Below are 20,735 nucleotides of genomic sequence, written 5' to 3'. Positions count from 1 at the left end.
TGTTAGCTAATGTTGACTGTGCTGTGTTTCATGCTAATATGGATGGTCAGAAGTTTTATTGTGAGACCAAGGCGGGGTACACCCTAAATAGGGTGGCAATCCATCGCAGGGGACACACACACATAGACACAATCGCACACTTACAGTATACACACACCACACATACCCTGCCTAATCTGCATGTCTTTGGACTGAAAATTGGATTACCTGGAGGAAACCCACCAGGCACAGGGAGAACAAACAAACTCCATTCACGCAGATAAGGGAATCAAACCTGGACCCTGGAGGTGCAAGGTGACAGTGCTAACCTCTACACCACCGTGCCGCTCAGTTGCTACTGGAAACTTTTATTAGACAATTCCATGCACTTCTATAAAGGGACATTTAAGCTGCAAGCACTGAAAAACCCCCACTAGATTTTAAGCAGGAAAATATCCTGGATGGGTCACCTGTCCACCCTAGCGCATCATGCACACACATTCCTACATTCATTTACACCTAGGAGCAATTTATCCTAGCCAATCCACCCAGCTGTATAGTTTAAGTGGGAGGAAACTCTAGAGAACAAACTACACGAAGACAATGATGCAAGCTCTGGAGAGGTGATGACTCTATCAACTGTGCCTACAGTTCAAAACAAAACAAATATTTCTCAATTGATAGATGTATTTATTTTAAAGATAAAACATTTACAGAAATTCATGACACAGGAATAGATATCTAATGCTCTTTTTTTAGACCATGCTCAGCATAATTATTTAGTGTCTTTCCTCCAAACAGGAATTATAAAAATATCCACATGTTGAAAGACTTAGCATCATAAATAAAGGTCAAAAGTAGAAGTGGACAGAAACAACAGACAAATCATTTGCAGCAGCGAATTATAAATTTGGTTTCAGGGTAAGTTATAATAAATGTTCACTTGCTTTGGAATGGGATGCTGAGACATTGGGTACAAAACTGCAACACAGAATGCTGTTAATTCCCTATACATGCTCATTTGCTCAGTATTTTGTCTGCTTTGTTAAGTTTAATTTAAAAATGGTTAAAAGCACAAATTGCTAGAGAGCATGTCTTGTTGTGATCTTAAATAGTCCCCATTGTGCGGTTCCTGACAGGGTACTGTTATCTCTGAAAATAAATCTATAATGCTAAAAACGCTAGTGGAAACCATTTGATTTGGTTTATGTATTTAATGCATATTCTGCTACTTTACGAGGTCTATGTACCAGTATGATCGACTGAATCAAAAGCGGAATATAAACACCAAACATGTTTTGTCTGATTAGCTACACTTGAGGTATATGGAATTGGAAGCAAATAGATTTTATTTCCCCAAACCATTCCGTAAAAATGCTACATATCTACAAATGCTAATAGCAACAAAGAAAGAGAAAGAAATGTTCATAGTATTACAATTATTTGATGTGCAACTACATAACTGCAAATATGTGCCTACCACTGCGGAAATCCAGGTCTCATTTTAACATTTAGAACATAACAAATAAAGACTTTCTCTTTCAACTAATCGAGGTCTTAAATAAAACGATGCACTATATTACAGGCCTTCACTGAGGCTCGCCCTCTAGTTTCTGGGTGACACACTTGATGCGAATATTTTCACGTAGGTTCCGCAACCGGGCGCTGCGACTCGTGATTTCCTCCACATACGTTTTGGGGAACCAGCCCCTTTCTCCATCAGACAACCGGATCCCCTCGACCCATCCTGAGAAATAGGAAACAATAAAGTTCCATTGGAAATTATAATAAATAATATAAAGACCTTATAAAAAAAATCAGTATTGTGCAAAAGTCTTGAGCAAACCCTTATTTTTTCATATTTTGCTTTCAAAAAAGTAAGACTTTCTTGTAGATTTTAATGCAATCTTAACGAATAGTTCTCCAGGCTTCCTGAAGGACATTTCTGCCTCTCATTTTCAGTCCAGTCCCTGTACCTGTTTCAGAGAAATGTTTTCTATTTGTTAGATACACAGTGACCTATGAATAAATGAATATGAATTAAAAAAAAAACATAACTTAAGGCATGAGTGAGAAACAGGTGCAGATGATCAGGCCGGTGATTAGTATACCGGTGATGCTGAATGGTTGGAACAGACGAGAGTGGAAATGAGGTTGCTGCTGAGGTTGTGACATGAAACAACCAACTCGCTGGTGCTAGGACAAGGAGGTGCAGTTGAGTTCCCGCACGTTCGCCTGATTAAACACCTGCAGACTTTCATCTATGGGGGGCTCTAAAGAATGCCGTAATGTATATCGCAGATTCCCACTACACTGCCGGTCCTTAAAGAAGGAAATTGAAAATGCATGTGAAGCAATCTCAAAGGACACTTTGACCTAGGTTACCCATGCAGCAGTTTTTGTCTGGTAGCCACCACTATGAACACCTCTTGTCACCTTTGTAGAGGCCAAAGGTTCCCGCGGCGGGAATCGAACCCGGAGCCTGGAGGTGCAAGGTGACAGTGCTAATGCTTAAAGTCACCATGCCGTCCGGATGAATCTACATAATTTAATTTACTGTAACATGAAGAAATGAGGGGGTGGCAACATGACTTTTGCACAGTACTATGTATAAAATATCGAAGTGTTAAGCAGTCATACCATCACTTGTAATGGTTTTAGCTTGCAGGATGTCTGCCTTCTCCAGTGTGAGTTCATCATGCTCCTGAGCTTGGTAGCTCTTAATGCACTGAACCTGAGATAGATCTGCACAAACATACCACAAAGACAAAATAATATTGTCAAGTATATGTCCATTTTTTTTTCTTTATTTAAAAAATAGAATTAAAATTCATTACTTGTAGCATTAAAGTGACCATACCCTCATTTTCACTAGTGTGTGCTATAGTTACATCAGGAGGAATCATGGCTGTGATCCATCGATGTTTGCCACTCCTGTTCAGAGAAGTTATACACAATTAGATAAGCTTTCTTTTTATTTCATTTTAACAGAATCAATCTGCCATTAGTCTTTAAGTGAGACAGTTTTTAGTCAGCCAACATGTTAAGACCATCACGGTAGCAGAATCTGATTATCAATTTATTTCACCATATACAACAAGCAAATTAATCAGTTTAGCTGACAGTACTCAGGGCAAGACGAACACAATGTTGTGAGTTTGATGGAATATTATATAACCCTCACTCTGTTTGTGACTTGAGCAGGATCTGATACTTGAGCTGCTGGCCTTCACACAGCTGCAGAAGGAAGATAAAGCCTGAGATGCCCTGAAGCTTCTGACTCAAGTCCTTCACCTTTAGCTCTCCAATCTTAGCATGCACAAACACCATGAATTTCCACGTGCTACATGGGGCAGAAACAAGAAGCACTGTGTGACCATCCCATAAACCAAACCAGACCGTGTGTCAGATGACGGTTAGCTGGCTGCTAGTCAGCACTTAATGAGTGGGTTAGAAAAAATGCTGACTTTTGCTAACCTTTCAACTGTAAGGAGTATACACAGACAAAAGCCCAGATGTAAACAGATGAAAAACAGACAAAAAACAAAACAAAAGCAGATGAAACCACTTTCCCACGCTCTCCCTTACTGCCACATTTCAGTATTTACTCACTCTTTTCTCCGGGACAGTAAGAGGCAGTCATTGAACAGGTGCAGATACACAGGACGCGTAGGCAGTTTAAACTTTGACCCGGATATGCTCATGGTTTGTGTGTCCACCTCAAGCAGCTCACCGTGTTTTACTAACCAGCGAGACTGAGAGATGAGAGGGAAAATCTTCAAGAAGGAGAGAGAGAGAGAGAGATATGAAACAATTAACTTTAAAAAAATGTACAAATTATGCCGTTTATGATATGTCCTTTAGTACCTTTCCCTCAAAGTGTATTCTCTTGTTGAGATGAATCAGCTCCTCCATCCTCTTCATGGATTGCACACTGGAGTTACATTCCTTTATAATCTAAATCAGCACATGAGGAGAAATTTATTCAGACTAAATGCAAAGTCTGTTTATTTTTTTCGCAGATCTGTTATGTGAATTATTTCATCATCCATGCAATATAATAACGAATCAGGGATCTAGATCTTTCAATTATAACGCGTCTACCTTTTTCAGTTCGTTGAACGCCTTGGTGGCCGTGTCCTCGTCTCGCGAACCAGGAATTGTTCTCTTAAGGATGTTCTGTAACAAGTTTAAATCAGTCCTATGTTTTGGTCTGTAGAAGTGATTTGGTAAAATTGTAAATGAAATATCTACCATCCTTGTAAAAATAAACCCTGGATTTAGTAATGATCAATAGTTGGTCACTGGATATGCCGCCCACCTCCACTAGCATTTTGAGCCGTGTGATCCTTTGAAAAGGCAGAATGAGGAATGATGTAAGAGGAAGACGCTGGCAAATCGGATCCTCCTCCAGACGGGCAAGGATTCCAGGGAAGCGAGGATTTTCTTGTCTGTGAAAAAGCAAAAAGGTCAATACCTGGTTGAATCCCCTAATGGGCATCAATGTTAGCTTTACTCCTGCACTAGTGCTCTAAGATCCACTGACCAGGATCTTGCATCCTTCAGCACAGCATGTTTACCCAAAAATCAGCTCAAAGCTTCTGACTGTGCAGTGGGAATGAAAAGGATTCCTCAGTGGCTCTACTGTGTATAGTACACTCTACATCAATCCATCCAGGAACCTCTGTAGTCCAACTAGGGACTTTATATTTATTTTCATTTTGTACAACCGTGGTCAAGCCATTTGGAAATGACAATTAGCCTAATCTGAATGTTTTTGAACTGTAGAAGGAAACCGGAGAACCCTGAGGAAACCCACCAAGCACAGGGAGAACATGCAAACTCACGGGGAGAACATGCACACAGACCCAACACGGGAACCAAACCCAGGACCTGGAGGTGCAAGGCGACTGTGCTAACCACTAAGACGCCATGCGGCCTTACTCTATACATAGGAGTCAAAATGTAAAACTGCTCACAGCAGCCGTTGGTAGGTCTGCTCCTGGTAGGCCTGATTGGTAACATAAGGAAGGTAGACCCTGCGTAGTGCTGGGCAGTGGTCTAGGACAATGTCACACACATCGAAACGCAAGATGTCTGCCTCCAACCGGTGCTCAAGATCCTGTAGAAATCTAGTGGGGGAAAAAATAGGAATAAATTTGAGGAAATACAGTAAAAAAGGCAAAGAGAGAGAAAGAGACTGAGTTCTATAAAAAGTGACAGATGTCACAGGAGAGTCACTAAAAAACAATATAGGTCCCAAAGCCACCATGCTTACTTCATTCACCCTTTCTACATACTTCTCACTGACGTCCTTGACATCAGGCAATTTGGAGAAAAGCCACTGTTTCTCTTGAGCCCCCAAGCACTCATTCAGCTCTGAAGACATCATGAAGTGGTCAATTGCTATGGTCAAGCTACGTATGTAAGAAGCTTCACTCGTCACCAGTTCAAACTTAGCCTATATTAAGAGATCATTTGGATTAGTCTGAAAAATGGTATGTATTAATTGAACTGTAACTGAAGAAGATAGGCGCATTAAGCTGAGTGCAGCTGGGATTACCTCTTGCAGTTTGCGCTCCTCATTGCTGAAGTTGTCCAGCTGTCCACTGCTGCGCACATCAGGAATGTCCTGCCACAGGGAGAAAGCAGAGCCCCGTGATGAACGAAAGGAGCTGGAGGGTGAGAGATTGGATGGGGATGCACTGTCTCCAGCCCGGTCATCTTCCATTCCAGGTTCGGCCCCTTGTTGCCTCTGGATCTCACGATTAATAGCCACGTCGCTGTACTCCTGATACAGGACCACTGACATGGAAGAAAAGGAACCATGTAGGAAATGTGTACTTGAGAGGGCTACACGTACCTTTTAACATTTCTTAAGCTACACTTACAACTGGGTAGAAAGCGTGATAGACGTTTGGGACTTCGAACTGTGGTGTCTGCATCTTCATCAATCGAATCTTTTCTCATACTGTGCAGAAAAGAATTACAAAATAACTTAATCGTAGAATGATATGATTCTAGTCTGCTAGTCGTGAACGATGGGCGAGGAGGACAATCACCTCAGCTTGGAGCTTCTCCTATGCTGTGGCAGAGTGTTGTCAGCAGAGGGCAGTGGTGGTGCAGATCCCACTGGGCTTTGTTGACTGCTGTCACTCGAGCCTGCTGAAAGGCGCTGTCTAATGTTGGGTTTGTCTACAAACAGAGAAAGTGTTTGAGTGGATACGTAACAGCCATGTCTGTAACAAATGTCTTCTCCAGAAAATGTCTCTGACCTAAAGGTAACTGACAAAATGTCTTCTCCGCTGTATTAGATTGCAGACAATTTTTGAAGTGAAAATATTAAAAGGGTTTTGAAAGCACTCACAGTCCGGGCCAGAGTTTACAGAATGGTGACGATCCCGGGAGGCCACGCGGGCAGACAGCGACTTTCCCAGCCTCAGGGTGAAAGAGTTTTTCCTCTGTGAAAGCTGCAGGCGTGATATGAGCTCAGAGGCTGAGAACCGTCGTCGTTCATGGTCTGAGGAACGGGAACGGGGCAGGGGCATAGGGTGGGAGTGCGGATGAGGCAGGGAAGGCCCAACTAAAAAGGTTGACCCTTGTAAAGGCCCACTGTCCCTCAAGTCCAATTCACCTGTTCCTCCTTCACTTGCCCTTTCCCCTGATGCCACATCCTCATTTGGAGGATCCGAAGCCAGTGACGGTGATGTAGAGGAGGAAGGTAGAGTGAGTTCTTCTTCTAAATCTAACAAGGAGCTGGAGCTCCGAGATGTGGGCTCGGTGGAGCTCAATAATCCTAACTCTCCCTCTATGAAGGACTCTAAGGATCCAGGGATCCACTCGTGTACAGGACTGTTAGGAGAGTCATCACTTACACTGTCAGGTGAGTACACCTTCATCTTGCGCCCTGTCACATAATACATAGGGTGCAGGATTGGTAACTTAACAACACAAGCTTGAGCAACACAAATCAATTACAATGCCTCAAAATATCAAAATATAAGACAGGGATGTGGTAACAAGTTATCAATTGTATGGTTTGATGTAGTAGGCCATACATGTGCCAAAAGCATTACACTATCTAACTTTCTTGAAAAAATTACAGTGTGTCATGAAGTAGCTAAATTATGATGCCACTTACGTATAGACTTCTCCCTTGAAGATCCCTGTGATGTTCTCCTCTGTAGACGAAACTGATCCTGACTCTGCAGCTCTGAGCTTGCTGAAGAGCAGGGAGAGCTGGCCTGCTGAGAGTCCACCGAGTCTCTGTTGCTGGATGCAAATATTGGTGACAGAGGAAGGAACAGATCTTTGGGAGAACATTGTGGTAAGAGCATTTCAGAGTATGTCTTAAACGAGTCCATAGAGGGTGCTCTGATGTTGTCCTGAACTTCGTCCACATCATATCTATCCTGGCCAAGTTTCATGTCGCCCATGCTGGCATTTGTCTCTCCATTTTTGGGGCAGTTTGAGGAAGGTCCATTATGAGGTGAGCTGGAAAAGCATGGTGAGGAACTGCTTCTTCCCAACAATGATGAACAAAAGCCATTAGTTTTAGTCTGTTGAAGGTCGATGAAAGCTAATGTCTCCTGTTGGCATACGGCAATGTGCTGGCGCAGGAGGGGCCTGTTTTCCTGGGAGCTGTTCAGAGCCTGGGACTCAGGTGAGCCAGGGATCCACATGGCAGAGCTCTCCCCTCGGCAGCAGAAGGAGTGGAGGTGAGGCAGGAAGTCAGGGAGAGGAGAGAATCCATAGCCAGGGAGCATGGCTTAGATGACACATGAGAGCTGTAGGACGGATATGAAAAAAGTAGAGAGAATCAGACGAAGGACAAATCATGGCTATTATACAAATTTTATAATATTTTACGTCCTGTATTTTAGGTCCACATTTGTCATAAAGTAAGTGATTTTACCGTACTGTGCAAAAGTCTTGAGCTACACCTCATTTCTTCATATTAGTTTAAATTTAATTAAATTCTGTAGAATAAATTAAAGAAATATGAACAAATGTTTTACTAACAGGCTGCAAAGTGCCTAAAGATTGGTTGATTATGTTACAACCTCAGCAGCAGCCTTTTCCCCTCTTGTCTGTTCCAACCACTCAGCATCTGTCATCATCTGACCTGTTTCCAACTTGTCAGGTACAGGGACTGGACTGAAAATGAGAGCCAAAACGTCCTTCAGAAAGCCTGGAGAGGTATTTCTTAAGACTACATTAAAAATACAAAAAAGTCTGTTTTTTTGAAAGCAAAATATGAAGAAATGTGGGGTGACTCAAGATTGTTTAAATGTCTCATGCTTAGTGTGAAAAAAAGATATACACTAAAATCCCCAGTGATTATTTAACACTTTCGGAGTTAATGAGTCCAACTCCACTTATATAAATACTGCAGGGTGTTAATTTAACACTTTGGTTGTTGTCTTAACACTGGACATTTTGTTGTGATAGTTCTTTATTTTATAATTTGGTTCTACTTGCAAAATAAAGTGTTTCCTCCAGAGAGACCAACTGCAAAACAGGGAACCTTTAACCTCTAAGAGTCTTTATGAACCATCAGCTCGCTTTCTCATACACAGAGGAACATATTCATCTGAATAATTTCCCCTCGCCAGGCCAGGCTTCAAGGCACCGAAGAGTATCTCATCCATCTGTCAGTGCACATCCTGGTGTTGCTGGGTAAAGCTAACTTTAGAGCAGACTGTTCTCCTCCCCTTTTACTTGGTTGGGCTCTGTCAGAGCTTCAGTGCTGTGTCTTCCTGCTTTAATTAAAGAGTGTGGTTTCTAAGCTCTCAGCCCCTGTACTTATCCCCCACCCGCTCCTTCTGCCACGTTCATCCCAGACGCTGTTACTTCTGCTTGGCCACTGCAGCACCAGTTCACATCCAGAAGATACCATCCAGAAGTCCATAGTCCAGATGGCTGTTATTGAAGTAATAGCACCATCTCATTTACTCACTTCTTGTTATTCTTTTTCTCACGAAATACCACAAACTAGGTCGGTGGAGCATCTACGTTGTTTACCACCTGGATTAAAAGTGTAAGATGGAGGTATATTTGCTTTTATTTTATACAGGCCATGAGGATGCATTCAACTGTATGTCCTTAGGGAGAAAGAAATCACTATGTACATACTGTAACTAGAAAGACTGCTGTAAACTGCGCCTTAAGGTAAATAGAAGAAATATGACAAGTCTCCACTCCCACACAAAAAGAAACTAGAAGTGGATTTTTCCTTCTCTTTTCCAGCTTTGTTTCTACAACACCTAAAATGTCGCTCACAAGAACCGAAGCATAGTCACCCATGGGATACGTTCGGCATGACTTGCATAAAATATATATTCCATTTTCAAACACACACATTGCCAATTAAAAACCCATTTCCACCGCCACAGCGCACACATTACAATCACGCATCCACATAACACTGAGCACGCAGTGCACAAATGGTTACCTGTTCCCTGTGCCAAACAAAGGATCTCTTTATTCTCAGATGGAGAGGGCTGTTAGGTGCACAGGAGATTTGAGAGGGTGTGGGAACAGATTGGGATAGGACACACACACACACACACACACATAAAACTGAGCACAATTCAAAATGAGCTGAGATTTGATCGGTAAACGAAACCCTCTCAACTACACAGATTACTGCAGTGCAAAGGTTCCTCATACCTCAGTACACTTAAGATATGACTTTCCAATGTTTATTCATTCTTTAATTATTAAACCTTTAGAAACCTTAGAACTACTAAACTAGTATAGAACGAGATGCAATAAAATGAAATCAAATTGTGCACATTTTTCACATCTTGCAATTTTGCATAATGGTTTAATGCTAAATGAATTCCATTACACATTACATTATAGCTTACACCATTAGCTTACACCTTTCCATACAATCAGTTTAATGTCTTGTGTCATTTATGGTTTTCAGAAAAAACAAAAACATATATTTTACCTTTCTCTGAAGGTGCCATTTGCGTATGTTTCTTTGCCGCGATCATTTTCCCTGTAATTTCACTAGGCTCCTTTAAGTCACTGTGTCTGCATGCTAAATGAATAGAGACATGGCAGGCCTTTTATGACGGCTGTAATTAAAGAAGAGAATTCTTCCCTCTGACAGTTAAAGCTGCCATGATCTCTCAGCTGTAAATACCGCTGGTTTCTATACAATTGTCATTAAACTAATGATGGTTTGCTCATCGTAAAGTTGCTGTGTGAAACTTTGCATCATCCATAATAGTATATGGAGTTTATACAGAAGGCAGCACAAGGATATAGAGATATATATTACAACACTGAACAATAAGAACCCAGATACTATGCAAGAGCAAATCAAAAATGTAATAGTAAATATAAGAAATTGAGTACGAAATTGCTTAATTGTACTAAATGATGGATAATGTATCACTTTATTATAGGAAATGCGCATATATATATATATATATATATATATATATATATATATATATATATATAAGAGAGTATTGTGCCAAAAACCTATATTTTAAGGCATATATTTATGAATCAGGTTTACTTTTCAAGATTTTTAGATTTTCTTATTCTCTTCACAGATAACTTTGCATCTTTCTATAAATCCATACCTAAAATGAAACATTATTTATCAAAGATTTTGAGAAAAAAAAGCTTGAAAATAGATTTAATAATTATAAATAGTTCATATGGTAAGCGTATAATAGGAAACACTGGATGCATTTGACAGTATTAAAGATATTTTCACTTTCCAAGTGTTGGATACATTATTCTTCAGTATTATGCTCACGTGCTTAGACTTTGATTAATAGCTTTTTTTATTCTCTAAACTAATGGTGCCAAAATTCTGTGCCAGAAGACTGAATGTTTGAATCTTTTCAGAAGGTCATGTAAGGTTTTAACCCCATTCCTTTGTAGGGGAAAAAAAAACACCCAGAGGGAAATTATCCACGAAACTATGCAATGAATAGTGTTAAATTCTAGTGGGAAGAATAAATTAACATCATTATAGTTGTAGTAGTTGCAAGCCAAGCTAGCTCTTAAATATATGTGTAGAGCAAAATAAAAATTAATCAACAACGTTTTTTCAATATTGTTAATATTTTTACTTAAACCATTTATGGGTAGTTTTGTTTAAAAAACGAAAACCCTTGGCATAATAGGCAAGCGAACCTAAATTTCCATTCTCTATACCGCTTATCCTGTAATGGTCTGTGGGAGGCCTGGACAGGTGCTAATCCATTACAGGGCAAGAGCCATCACACACTCACTCACACACAACAGGCAATTTAAGAATGCTGATTAGTCTACTCTGCATGTGTTTGGACTGCCAGAGGAAACCAGGGTACCCAGAGGAAACCCACCAAGCATGGGGAGATGAACTATAATATTTTGTTCTCTTTTCTTCACAGGATGAGCTCCAGATCTATTCTATACTTTTAGGCCATGGCTTGCACTATTTTAGACCTCATTTGATGCACAATGTACGGATCTTACTGTATATTATATATCATATATTCTATTCATTTCATTAATGAAATCTTCATTGCTTTGTTCATTTCAAATAGTTTTGGCGCTCATTCATAATTTGCAATTGCATAGTTAATAGATTACCATGGAACCTTATTGTAAGGTATTCCCAATATACATACCTGTATGCAGACTTAAAGGGAGGAAAATGAATAAATCTACTATTCACAAACAAAAATGTGCACAGAAACCACTTCCAGGACGTTAATCCTTGGTTAAGTCTCCAAACTTCCTGCCTCCTTTTCTGCTCTGTTTCAGGGATTTTCCCCTCATTGTGAGTGTCTTTGAGTTGAAGGGGCTGACAGTGTGGTGACACAGGCTTCTGTTTGTGTGTTATATCGCACTGGTCCAAACTCACACAGCTGCTCTAATTGGCCTGGGTCTGGGCGGTCAGTGCGCTCGAGGCAATCTCCTACACTTGCAGAGAGCAAATTGCTCAGGGTGAGCTGTCTCCACACTCACTTTAGCTACCAATGAACAAGAGAAGTGACGGGATGATTGGATTGGTACTTTTTCCAAAAATTAGCAAACTCTCAAGACATACAGTATAGTAATTACTGTAGTTACTGAATAATTCATAGTAGTTAATGATTAATACGCCTGGATATTAAGTGGTTAATATTTTTCAGGACCGGTTTGATTTTTCAGGCCAGACTAAACTATTTCCGAAATTCCACAAAAGCTAATAGTGAACAGTAATTACAACTGAAATGTATATTCTAAGTTTAATAAGCAACTCAAATGCATGTTGTTTTAATGTATTTAAAGCATGTCTAATGATAAGTAATGGATTTGTCCGGTTAAATAAACAGCCACGCTTATCTTAGATAAGAGTAGAGGAGTTGATTTTAATTGTAGCAGGTATGGACTTTACCTCTGACGGAGTGAGCAGGAGCAGCTGCGAGTAAAGTGTTTACATTTCGGAGGAGGTCAGAATCTCCCCTAGTGCCTGAGGCCTTCCTCTACTTACTCAACCATCACAGTCACAGAATTCCTAGCTTAACCCATTCTAAAGCATCGCCCTCACACAACCCTGCAACACTTGAGAGATGGTGAGAGATGCAAAAGAGACAGCCTGGTTATTGAAACATGACTCTGTGTTCCCATGTCCGTGTCAGTCACTTTCGACCATTACTGACCCAATGACCTCATTGTAAAACAAACTCAGACGGTCCTCTGGGCCACTTTGACACATAAACACAAAGATTGCTGGGGTTGCTTTCTTTGAAAAATGCATCTGTATATCCTGTGCTGGGAAATTCCCTGATGGGAGTGAGTTTATACATGAGACATACACAAACACACACAGAGTAGCTGAAGTGCAGTTTGAAAATAAAACCCAATTAACAAAGGAGCAGGTGAATGTTTAAGTGAAAATAAATATGACGTAAGGCATATGTGGACATTGTTTTTCCATCTCAGGGCTCGGGCTGTGTTTAGATTGGCACCTTCAGCACCCATGTAAGGGGCACAATGCCACTGCGCATGGCACAATGCCACATTTCCCACTGTGGCAAACAAAGCATTTTAAACTCACCGGTCCATAATAATATTCTCATGTAATAAAACAACAAGATGCCAATCAGACCAGGGAGAACGGAAGGTGATGTGTCAAGAACATTTAAATTGTAGACCAGTGGGAGGATGCCAAAGAATGGTGGAAAACCCAGAAAAAATTTAATACCTAAAAATAGAATAATTTGTGTATGAACAGAAACACATCTTTATTACCTCAAGTTTACTTTCAAGAATATATATATATATATATATATATATATATATATATATATATATATATATATATATATATATATATAATTATTATTACTATTATTATTATTATACATGATCTCCAATATATAATCTGACTTTTTTATATAATATATATTATATAAAATATATATAATATTATATATTATATATATTAATAATCTATATAATTAAATGTTCTATGTGATAAATTATCCCTAGCTACATGAATGCCTACAAACCTCAAAAAAGCTCATACAGACAGGACAGTGTGTATCTGTAACTAATCGATCAATAATCAGTCTACATACATAAAAAAAAAATTATGATCCCACAAAATTTTGGAAAACGGGAGAAACTGTAGAATAAATTCCTGTATTTTATTAAAGACCTATGAATATCATCTGATTAAGAGATAAAAGATAGAAAAATAAGTTTTATACTGGGACTAAGCAATACTTACAATACATTTTGCCCACTGATGTCTACGGGTCTAAGTCACTGATCATTAAAATTTCTGTCTTTATTTTTATTCTTTGTCAGTGCTACTTGATTGCTTTCTATTTTAAATACCTTTTTATAATTTATTTCTGTTTCATACAATTTAATATGTACATACATTGGTCATTTATAAGTTACAAGTAAATCATCTTTAAAACACTTGGGACTGATTATATTGCAATTTAACATCATTCATGATTTCTGCTGATTTATAGATCAGTTGCCATTCTCAGTGTTTCTGGCATATTTTTACACACTTACTACAACAAAATCCAAAATTGAATGTAAATAAAAAAAAGGTTTTTTATAAATCACCTGTGTATAGTTTGTATGTATAAAAACTGTGTAAAGTTTGTATGTCAGAATATTCCTAAAATGATTTTGGCCTTGTGAAGCCTTTATGATCTGAGATTATGTCTTGTTCGCTACTTGCATATTTCTCTTGAGTGGAAGTTCTGTCCTTAACTTATTTTTCACCATCTATTTAAAAATGTCATATTTTATTTACCATTTTAACTTCTAATAATTATTATTATAATTATAATAAATATTATTATTATTATTATTATTATTATTATTATTATTATTATTTTGGAAGATAAAAATTTAATTTCCTGTCATATTTAGAAGAAATTAAAATGTCACTGGATGACACGCAATTTTAAGTAATAAATGCGAAACATGGATGGATCTTAAATCTGGATGTTTTTAAAATTATTTATGCCTGAAAGGGTTAAGCAGCCTAGATTAGTGAAGCTGTTGTGTTTTTCTTGAAGCATTCAGTTGCACAGATATACAGTACATAGCGAATAAATTCAAATGTTAATATAGTGGGCCTGTTTAATTTAAAATTTTAATTATTACAATTATAATTTATAAACACTGCAGTTTAATTTATGCATTTGAACCCAGGTGGTCCAAAGCGTGAGTAGAATTAGTCTTAATCCCTTTTCCAACACATATTGAACAACATGTCCCCAAACATTATGTTCTTTAATTGCCACCTTTTAAAAGAAGATTTATTTTTTTCTCTCCTCCTAATTGTACTATTGACATCTTCCCGCTGATGATAATGTTCACTAGCTTAAGGTTGCTTAAACAGACCTTAGATTATAAAGCCATAGTAATGACTCGGTGAGATAATGACCCACTTCTGATGAATTCAATTGTACTCAATGTCCTTTATTTAATCACTATCAACTCTGCTAGTGAACTGAGCCAAAATTCTCCCTCCCCCAAGGTAATAATTGGGCCAGAGGCAGGTAAGAACAAGTCACAAACGGCTATTTGTTTTGAAATGTGATCGTCTTGTTGAAAACACCTTGAGATTGACCATCCCACACACTCTTTAGTTTCGGTCTACATTCAGTAAAGACGATCCAAGAGCCATGACCTCAAGAGTAAAAATGTAAAACACAAGCTTGTGACAACAGTTAACTTGTTTGTATTTTTTTGTTAGCAACGTTCATGGTTATAAAAAAAAAAAGAAGAAAATGGGCTTTTCGTGTTTAAACATGGACCGGTGCGTGACACTTGCAGGTCTTTTCAAAAGTCTCTTGAAAGCCGACTACACAATAATGGCTTTGCTGAGCCTGCTGCGTGTTCTCTGTGCAGAGTCATTCCCGAGGTGAGCGAGGCTTGCGCAGTATCATATTAGATGTGATGGGACTTGGCCAAATGGGAGCCTGAAACAGCCTGCAGGCTACAGAGCTAGACAGGTGTGAGCTTGGGATGGGCCTTTTACACATACCTGCAGGCTTATTGAGGATCGCTTTTCAAAGACAAACCCACACACATTGAGACACGAACAAAAAACTCACAAGAAATTTACTCAAATAGTGGTCAGTACTGAAAGTGGAGGCAAAACTAGAGAAAAATTTTAATGAAACATCAGTTAGGCATGTGGCATGGCCTCCTTAGACCTGGAGTCTACTGTTCTGTAAATGTCTTTTTCTCCCTACTGTTCTTCTTATTAGCTATGGACCTAATCATTGTCTTCAAACTGAAAGACATTTGGTAAAATTATTATTTCTCACAGTCCTCATATAAGGATTGCACAAGGGTATACAATATTGTACAGGGTCTTACTACGCCTACTATATCCCATGGGATTCAGGGCACAAGACGGGGTACACTCTAGCCAGTGTGCCAATCCTTTACAGGGCACACAAGCAGACACATAATTTGGAAATGCTAGTTAGCATAAACTGCATGTATTTGGACTGTGGGAGAAAACTGGAGTACCCGGAGAAAACCCAACAAGCACAGGGGGAACATGCAAACTCCATGCACACAGAGGCAGCAATCGAACCCTCAACCCTGAAGATGAAAGTGTGCTGCCACTGCACAAACCTAAAAGGAATAGTGCAGAGTCGGACAGAACTACTAGGGAATTGGGTAAGGGTTTCTTAACACCTACTTTTGTTGTTTACTGTCCAACATTTCCCTTTTGCTTAAAGAAATGGTTCAGCATAGACAATTAATCACTGATCAATTATAGATTTCTACTTAAAAACATTACCCTTCCGTTAGGATCAGATTGTGTGTGTTTGTTTGTCAATTTAATTGTATTGACAAAAAAAAGGGCATATTTTCATAGTTATAAGTCATACCAGAGTATTTAAGTGTTAATATCCAGCACAAAAGCCATGAACATTGACACATCTGCAGAACAACAGAGGCAGAAAGACTGTAAGTAATAAATTACTGTAAGTTCATTTCCAAAACCAGTCTCCAAACCCCCCCACCCCCACCACCGTTCCCAGCAAAGGTCTCAGACACATGCAGACACTTTCTGCATTCCCCAAATAACTAAGCTCTTGTCATTCCACTCAAATTGCCCAGCAAGCTGTGGTGGGGGAACGAACACAGAGCCTTGTGTGCCTCAGCTCATGCAACAGAACAACAGACCCCGTTTTGTGTGCCTATATCCTGGTCACTGGTGCCACAGCAACTTGCCCCAGGTGAGACTTTAGAAGGTCAAACTCTGCAACCCCCATAGCCCTGCTCCTCTTCCTTCACCATCTACTCATTCTGCAGGTGAGCTCGAGCAACCCTGTGCATTCTATTAACAATAAGCTAGGCAAACAGAGCTGAGTGAAATGGCATTAGCAACAAAGCCAGGTACCCCTGAGGGCCTCTTTCACTCGCTATAGCTCCGCTGACCCAAAAATCATGGACTGACATTGGGGAAGGGTGGAGGCTCAATAAGTAAGCCACAGCGTCCTTTTTAAGCAAATCTGCTGCCCGAGTACATGTAGGTGCAGATCCAGAGCAGAGTTGCTTCCTCTGACTGACAGGTGATGGGGCAGGTGCTGCTCCAAAGTGAGTCCACAAGGCAAGGAGATGAAGGAAAAGGAGGGAGGCGATGGAGGGATAGAGTGCGAACAGGGAGGTAAATTAAACTGTAAATCAGACGGGACTTGCCAAACAGACATGCTGCATTAAAGGCGAATTCCTGCAGTCACAATAACTGTCATGGGATATGCAAGGGCTCAGGGTGGGGATACAAAATTCAAGCAAATATTTAAGCCAAGAATGAAAGTAAATCAATCAGTAATTTTTGAAGTTTTTTTTTTTTTTTCTGCACTAGAAATGTAATGTGCCTAAAAAAGTAACTAAAAGTGATTTGGGGTAAACTTGACTCAGGTCAAGTTTAAGATCTGCATCTTGCTTTCATTAGTTTTGTACAAGAGCTACGAGGATAACATAGTAGCTAACAATCAAATTAAGAGATGTTAGCTTAAACTGTAACGATCACCCTAGGCAAGTTTGGTTTGGTGTTTAAAGTTTTGTGTATTTAGATCTGTACTCGACCTATAAGGAAAAATAGTGTCAAGTAGTAATGCTGTAGAAGTGTACCTACTGTACATAAGTGTATATATTGTACATAAGTGTACAGTATGTACATACTGTCAAATAACAACTATAGGAGTCACTCGATGTCACTCATAAAGGGAGTGAGTTATTAATTGTTTTTTTTAAGCTGCATATAGGTAATCCTAATAGTTAACAATTAAATACTAGCAAAACGCTTCAACTGCAAATGTTAACGTAACACAAATGTTCTTGAAACATTTGTAGGTATTATAGGAACGTTTTACACCTATAATGTTAAGGAAAGTGACTCTTTTGCAACTTTTTCTCTAGTCATAATATCCATGATGTTGATTTGATAAGTATGATTTAAAAAATGCTGATAAGCAAGATAAGAAAGTCGTGCCATGAAGGCCATATGGTGTAAAATCTGTGCCAAGTCGGATGGCCCGCTGTGGAGCTCAGTTGACGGGAACTGCACAGAAAGATATTTTGTTCATATATGGAATACATTAAGGAGATTTTTAGTAAGTAGATTTTTCATTAAGTAGATGGTTGCATTACCCTGCCAAAAAAAAGTTTTAAATGCTCTTTATATATCTCATAATTATCGAATTTGTAAATATTAAACGTTTAACCTCATAGTACACAAATATACCAGGGATTGGCATTTGGTCATACTATCTGATATAACCCAGACGATGATGAGTTGAGATGTTGAGTCTGATTCCTGTCAAGGTTTTCGTTTATTGTCATTTCAGGAAGTTTTCCTTGCCACCACCAGCTTGCTCATCAGTGACAAACTTTTTTTTCCATACATTCCATATTTTTTTTTTTATGCTGTAAAGCTTTTATGCAACAATGAGTATTGTTAAAAGAGCTATACACATACAATTGAAATTGAATTGATTTGAATAATGTTTTGCTCGAATGACACCTTTAAGTTACATGAGTCTTTGCATTGTGTGTTAACAAAGTCACGTCTGAACTTCATGCTTTTGGGAAGACGCCTGTCCATTATGCACGGTTGTCTCCCTACGTCTGCTGCTGAGATGTACAGTAAGGTTTGAAGGGGACATGGGAGTATGTCAGACAAACATATGAGTGAAAAAGCAAATGGAAGCAAATGGGGGATTCGGAGACAAATCTACAAATAAAAACCAAGATTCCTTATATGGATCAAGATTCCTTACTGTCTTTATATGTAAAGGTTAGAAACTAAAAACACCCATGGGGACCCGTCCTACAGTATATTTCTCACTGACACCTCGGACGCAAAAAGTTGACTTTTGTTTCTTACCGCCAGTCCAGGTTGCAAAATGAGATCATCTCAGTTGACCTCTTTACGGACGGTTTTATCTGTCCGCAGTCTTCTACTGACGGGCCGATTTGAAAGACGCGTTCATTGCACAAGTCGCCTGTTTTACATGGCGTATCTCGCCTGGGAGCCCGAAAGGCATCTGATATCATCCCATTCAATGGGGACACAAACAAAAGCACTGATGCAGCCAGAAATGCAATCGAGATCTCTCTTTCAGTGACTATGATATGACAAAGCAGTAATACAGACAAAGAAAGAGGATGAATGTGACTTTATTGTGATCTGATACTCGTTTGTGTCACTTCCTGTCCTCTCTTGAACATAACCGAAATATGATTCACATCACCAGGCTGATGTTTAAGGCGTTAAGCAGCACTCGAGGATTATTAAGATTTAAGATGAAACGCCACAGTTTTTCCACATAGTTGTGATTCACTCAAGAGTGTTATCTGGAAAATGCTTGTTCAGAGTTCACCACCTGGAGCTGCACTTAAAGACTTTTCTTCAATTTGCAATTCAGGGCAAATATAAGCAACGTGGACAAAAACAAAGCCTTAATGGAAACAGATTTTAAAGTAAATATGTCTATTAACTCATCATACAAATATAAAAAAAAAATCTCAGGATCTCTCAAGTTCTCAAAGCGCTTATCAGTCACCAAACAGTATTTACACGCTTCAGTTTAAAACCGCCCTTTTACTGTGACTGTAACGAGGCAGTAATTCAAGCTGCCCCACTTAAAAACAAAAAAAAAGAACAGACATTAAAACCATAAATAAAGCCGAGACTTCAAACCTAAAGACAAGCCTTTCAAGCCGTGGACACAAAGAACCAAGTTCAAGACTCTGCTGCCATTCAGCTATGTTCAGTTCTTTTTACATCTCTCCTCTCTTGGCGTGTCCTGGACATGCACTCACCTGCCTTCCGCTGCTCCAGCTGCACGCTTGCTGTTCCAGCTCTGCACAGCACTGCACATCACACGCAGCCGACAGATCATTAGCTATGCAAACACAACAAGCTCGCAAGCTGGATTGTTGGCGTCTGATTGCGTGTGATAGTGGAGCTGAGGGCTGAAGGGCAGTGTCTCTGCTTGCTATCCAAGAAACTTATACTGGACCTTAGCCCAAGCCTCCAGGGAAGCAAAGGTAAGAACCTTAAACTGAAATCTATAGTTTATAGACGTTCCAGAACCATTGCATGTGTGTGATAAGAAAAAGGAATACTCTTCAGAAGTATAACAAAACACATAAGACTTCTTTTACAGATTGATGAGAAAGATGTACCTGAAAGCCGTCAGTAACTCCTGGAATGGACTTTGCCTACATGCAGTCTGCAAATCCAGCCCAGTGAAGTATCCAGCCGAAGCATGGTGATGTCCGTGACTCCATGAACCACGTTCTCAGTCCGATCCTTTCTCCCTCCTCTACCACACACTACCACGGTCCTCCATACACACGCAACGGACACTGGAAGCTAGTCAAGATCTTCAGTTCAAAATTCCCAACCTCTGCTCTGCAGCGCAGCAGCACACAAAGAAAGCCATAAAACATGAAAAACACAGCTGCTGCCTGTCCTATCTAGTTAAAATGCAAAGCCGTCTTTCAGCTTCTCTCTCTCTCTCTCTCTCTCTCTCTCTTTCTCTCCTCTTTGCTCCCTCTCTCCCTCTTAGAACTGAAAACAGATCAGGGTGAAAGAAGATTTGTCCTCGGGTCCACTGTGTCTGGATTGATTCCGTTTTCTCCCAGTCAGAGGGAGAGAGGAGCGAGTTGTGGTGTTTGTGGGAGAATCTTCCTGGTCTGAGAGTGTGTGTGTGTGTGTGTGTGTGTATGTACTGTAGGTCTGGATT

At 39.6% G+C, this 20,735-nt stretch overlaps 1 protein-coding gene across 2 annotated transcripts; it reads right to left on the bottom strand.

Annotated features, from left to right (window-relative positions):
* Positions 1–654: 654 nt before the first annotated feature.
* On the bottom strand, positions 655–20,735 carry arhgef19 (Rho guanine nucleotide exchange factor (GEF) 19). Of its 2 annotated transcripts, none has more exons than XM_053481929.1 (16): positions 20,173–20,735; positions 7,121–7,766; positions 6,347–6,886; positions 6,042–6,174; positions 5,871–5,950; positions 5,543–5,784; positions 5,280–5,440; positions 4,959–5,111; positions 4,301–4,430; positions 4,084–4,158; positions 3,847–3,936; positions 3,592–3,755; positions 3,164–3,322; positions 2,840–2,913; positions 2,620–2,724; positions 655–1,726 (listed from the first exon to the last, which is right to left on the bottom strand). In XM_053481929.1, exons 2-16 carry the CDS (start codon positions 7,743–7,745, stop codon positions 1,569–1,571), a joined length of 2,889 nt encoding a protein of 962 aa, XP_053337904.1. In that variant the 5' UTR covers positions 7,746–7,766; positions 20,173–20,735; the 3' UTR covers positions 655–1,568. The 2 variants fall into 2 exon arrangements, with proteins under 2 accessions (XP_053337904.1, XP_053337905.1); XM_053481930.1 differs by lacking the exon at positions 20,173–20,735 and adding an exon at positions 9,938–9,978.

Source organism: Clarias gariepinus, chromosome 22 (genome assembly GCF_024256425.1).
Source record: "Clarias gariepinus isolate MV-2021 ecotype Netherlands chromosome 22, CGAR_prim_01v2, whole genome shotgun sequence".
In the NCBI taxonomy this organism is placed as follows: Eukaryota; Metazoa; Chordata; class Actinopteri; order Siluriformes; family Clariidae; genus Clarias; species Clarias gariepinus.
This window is presented reverse-complemented; position numbering and strand designations above follow the sequence as displayed.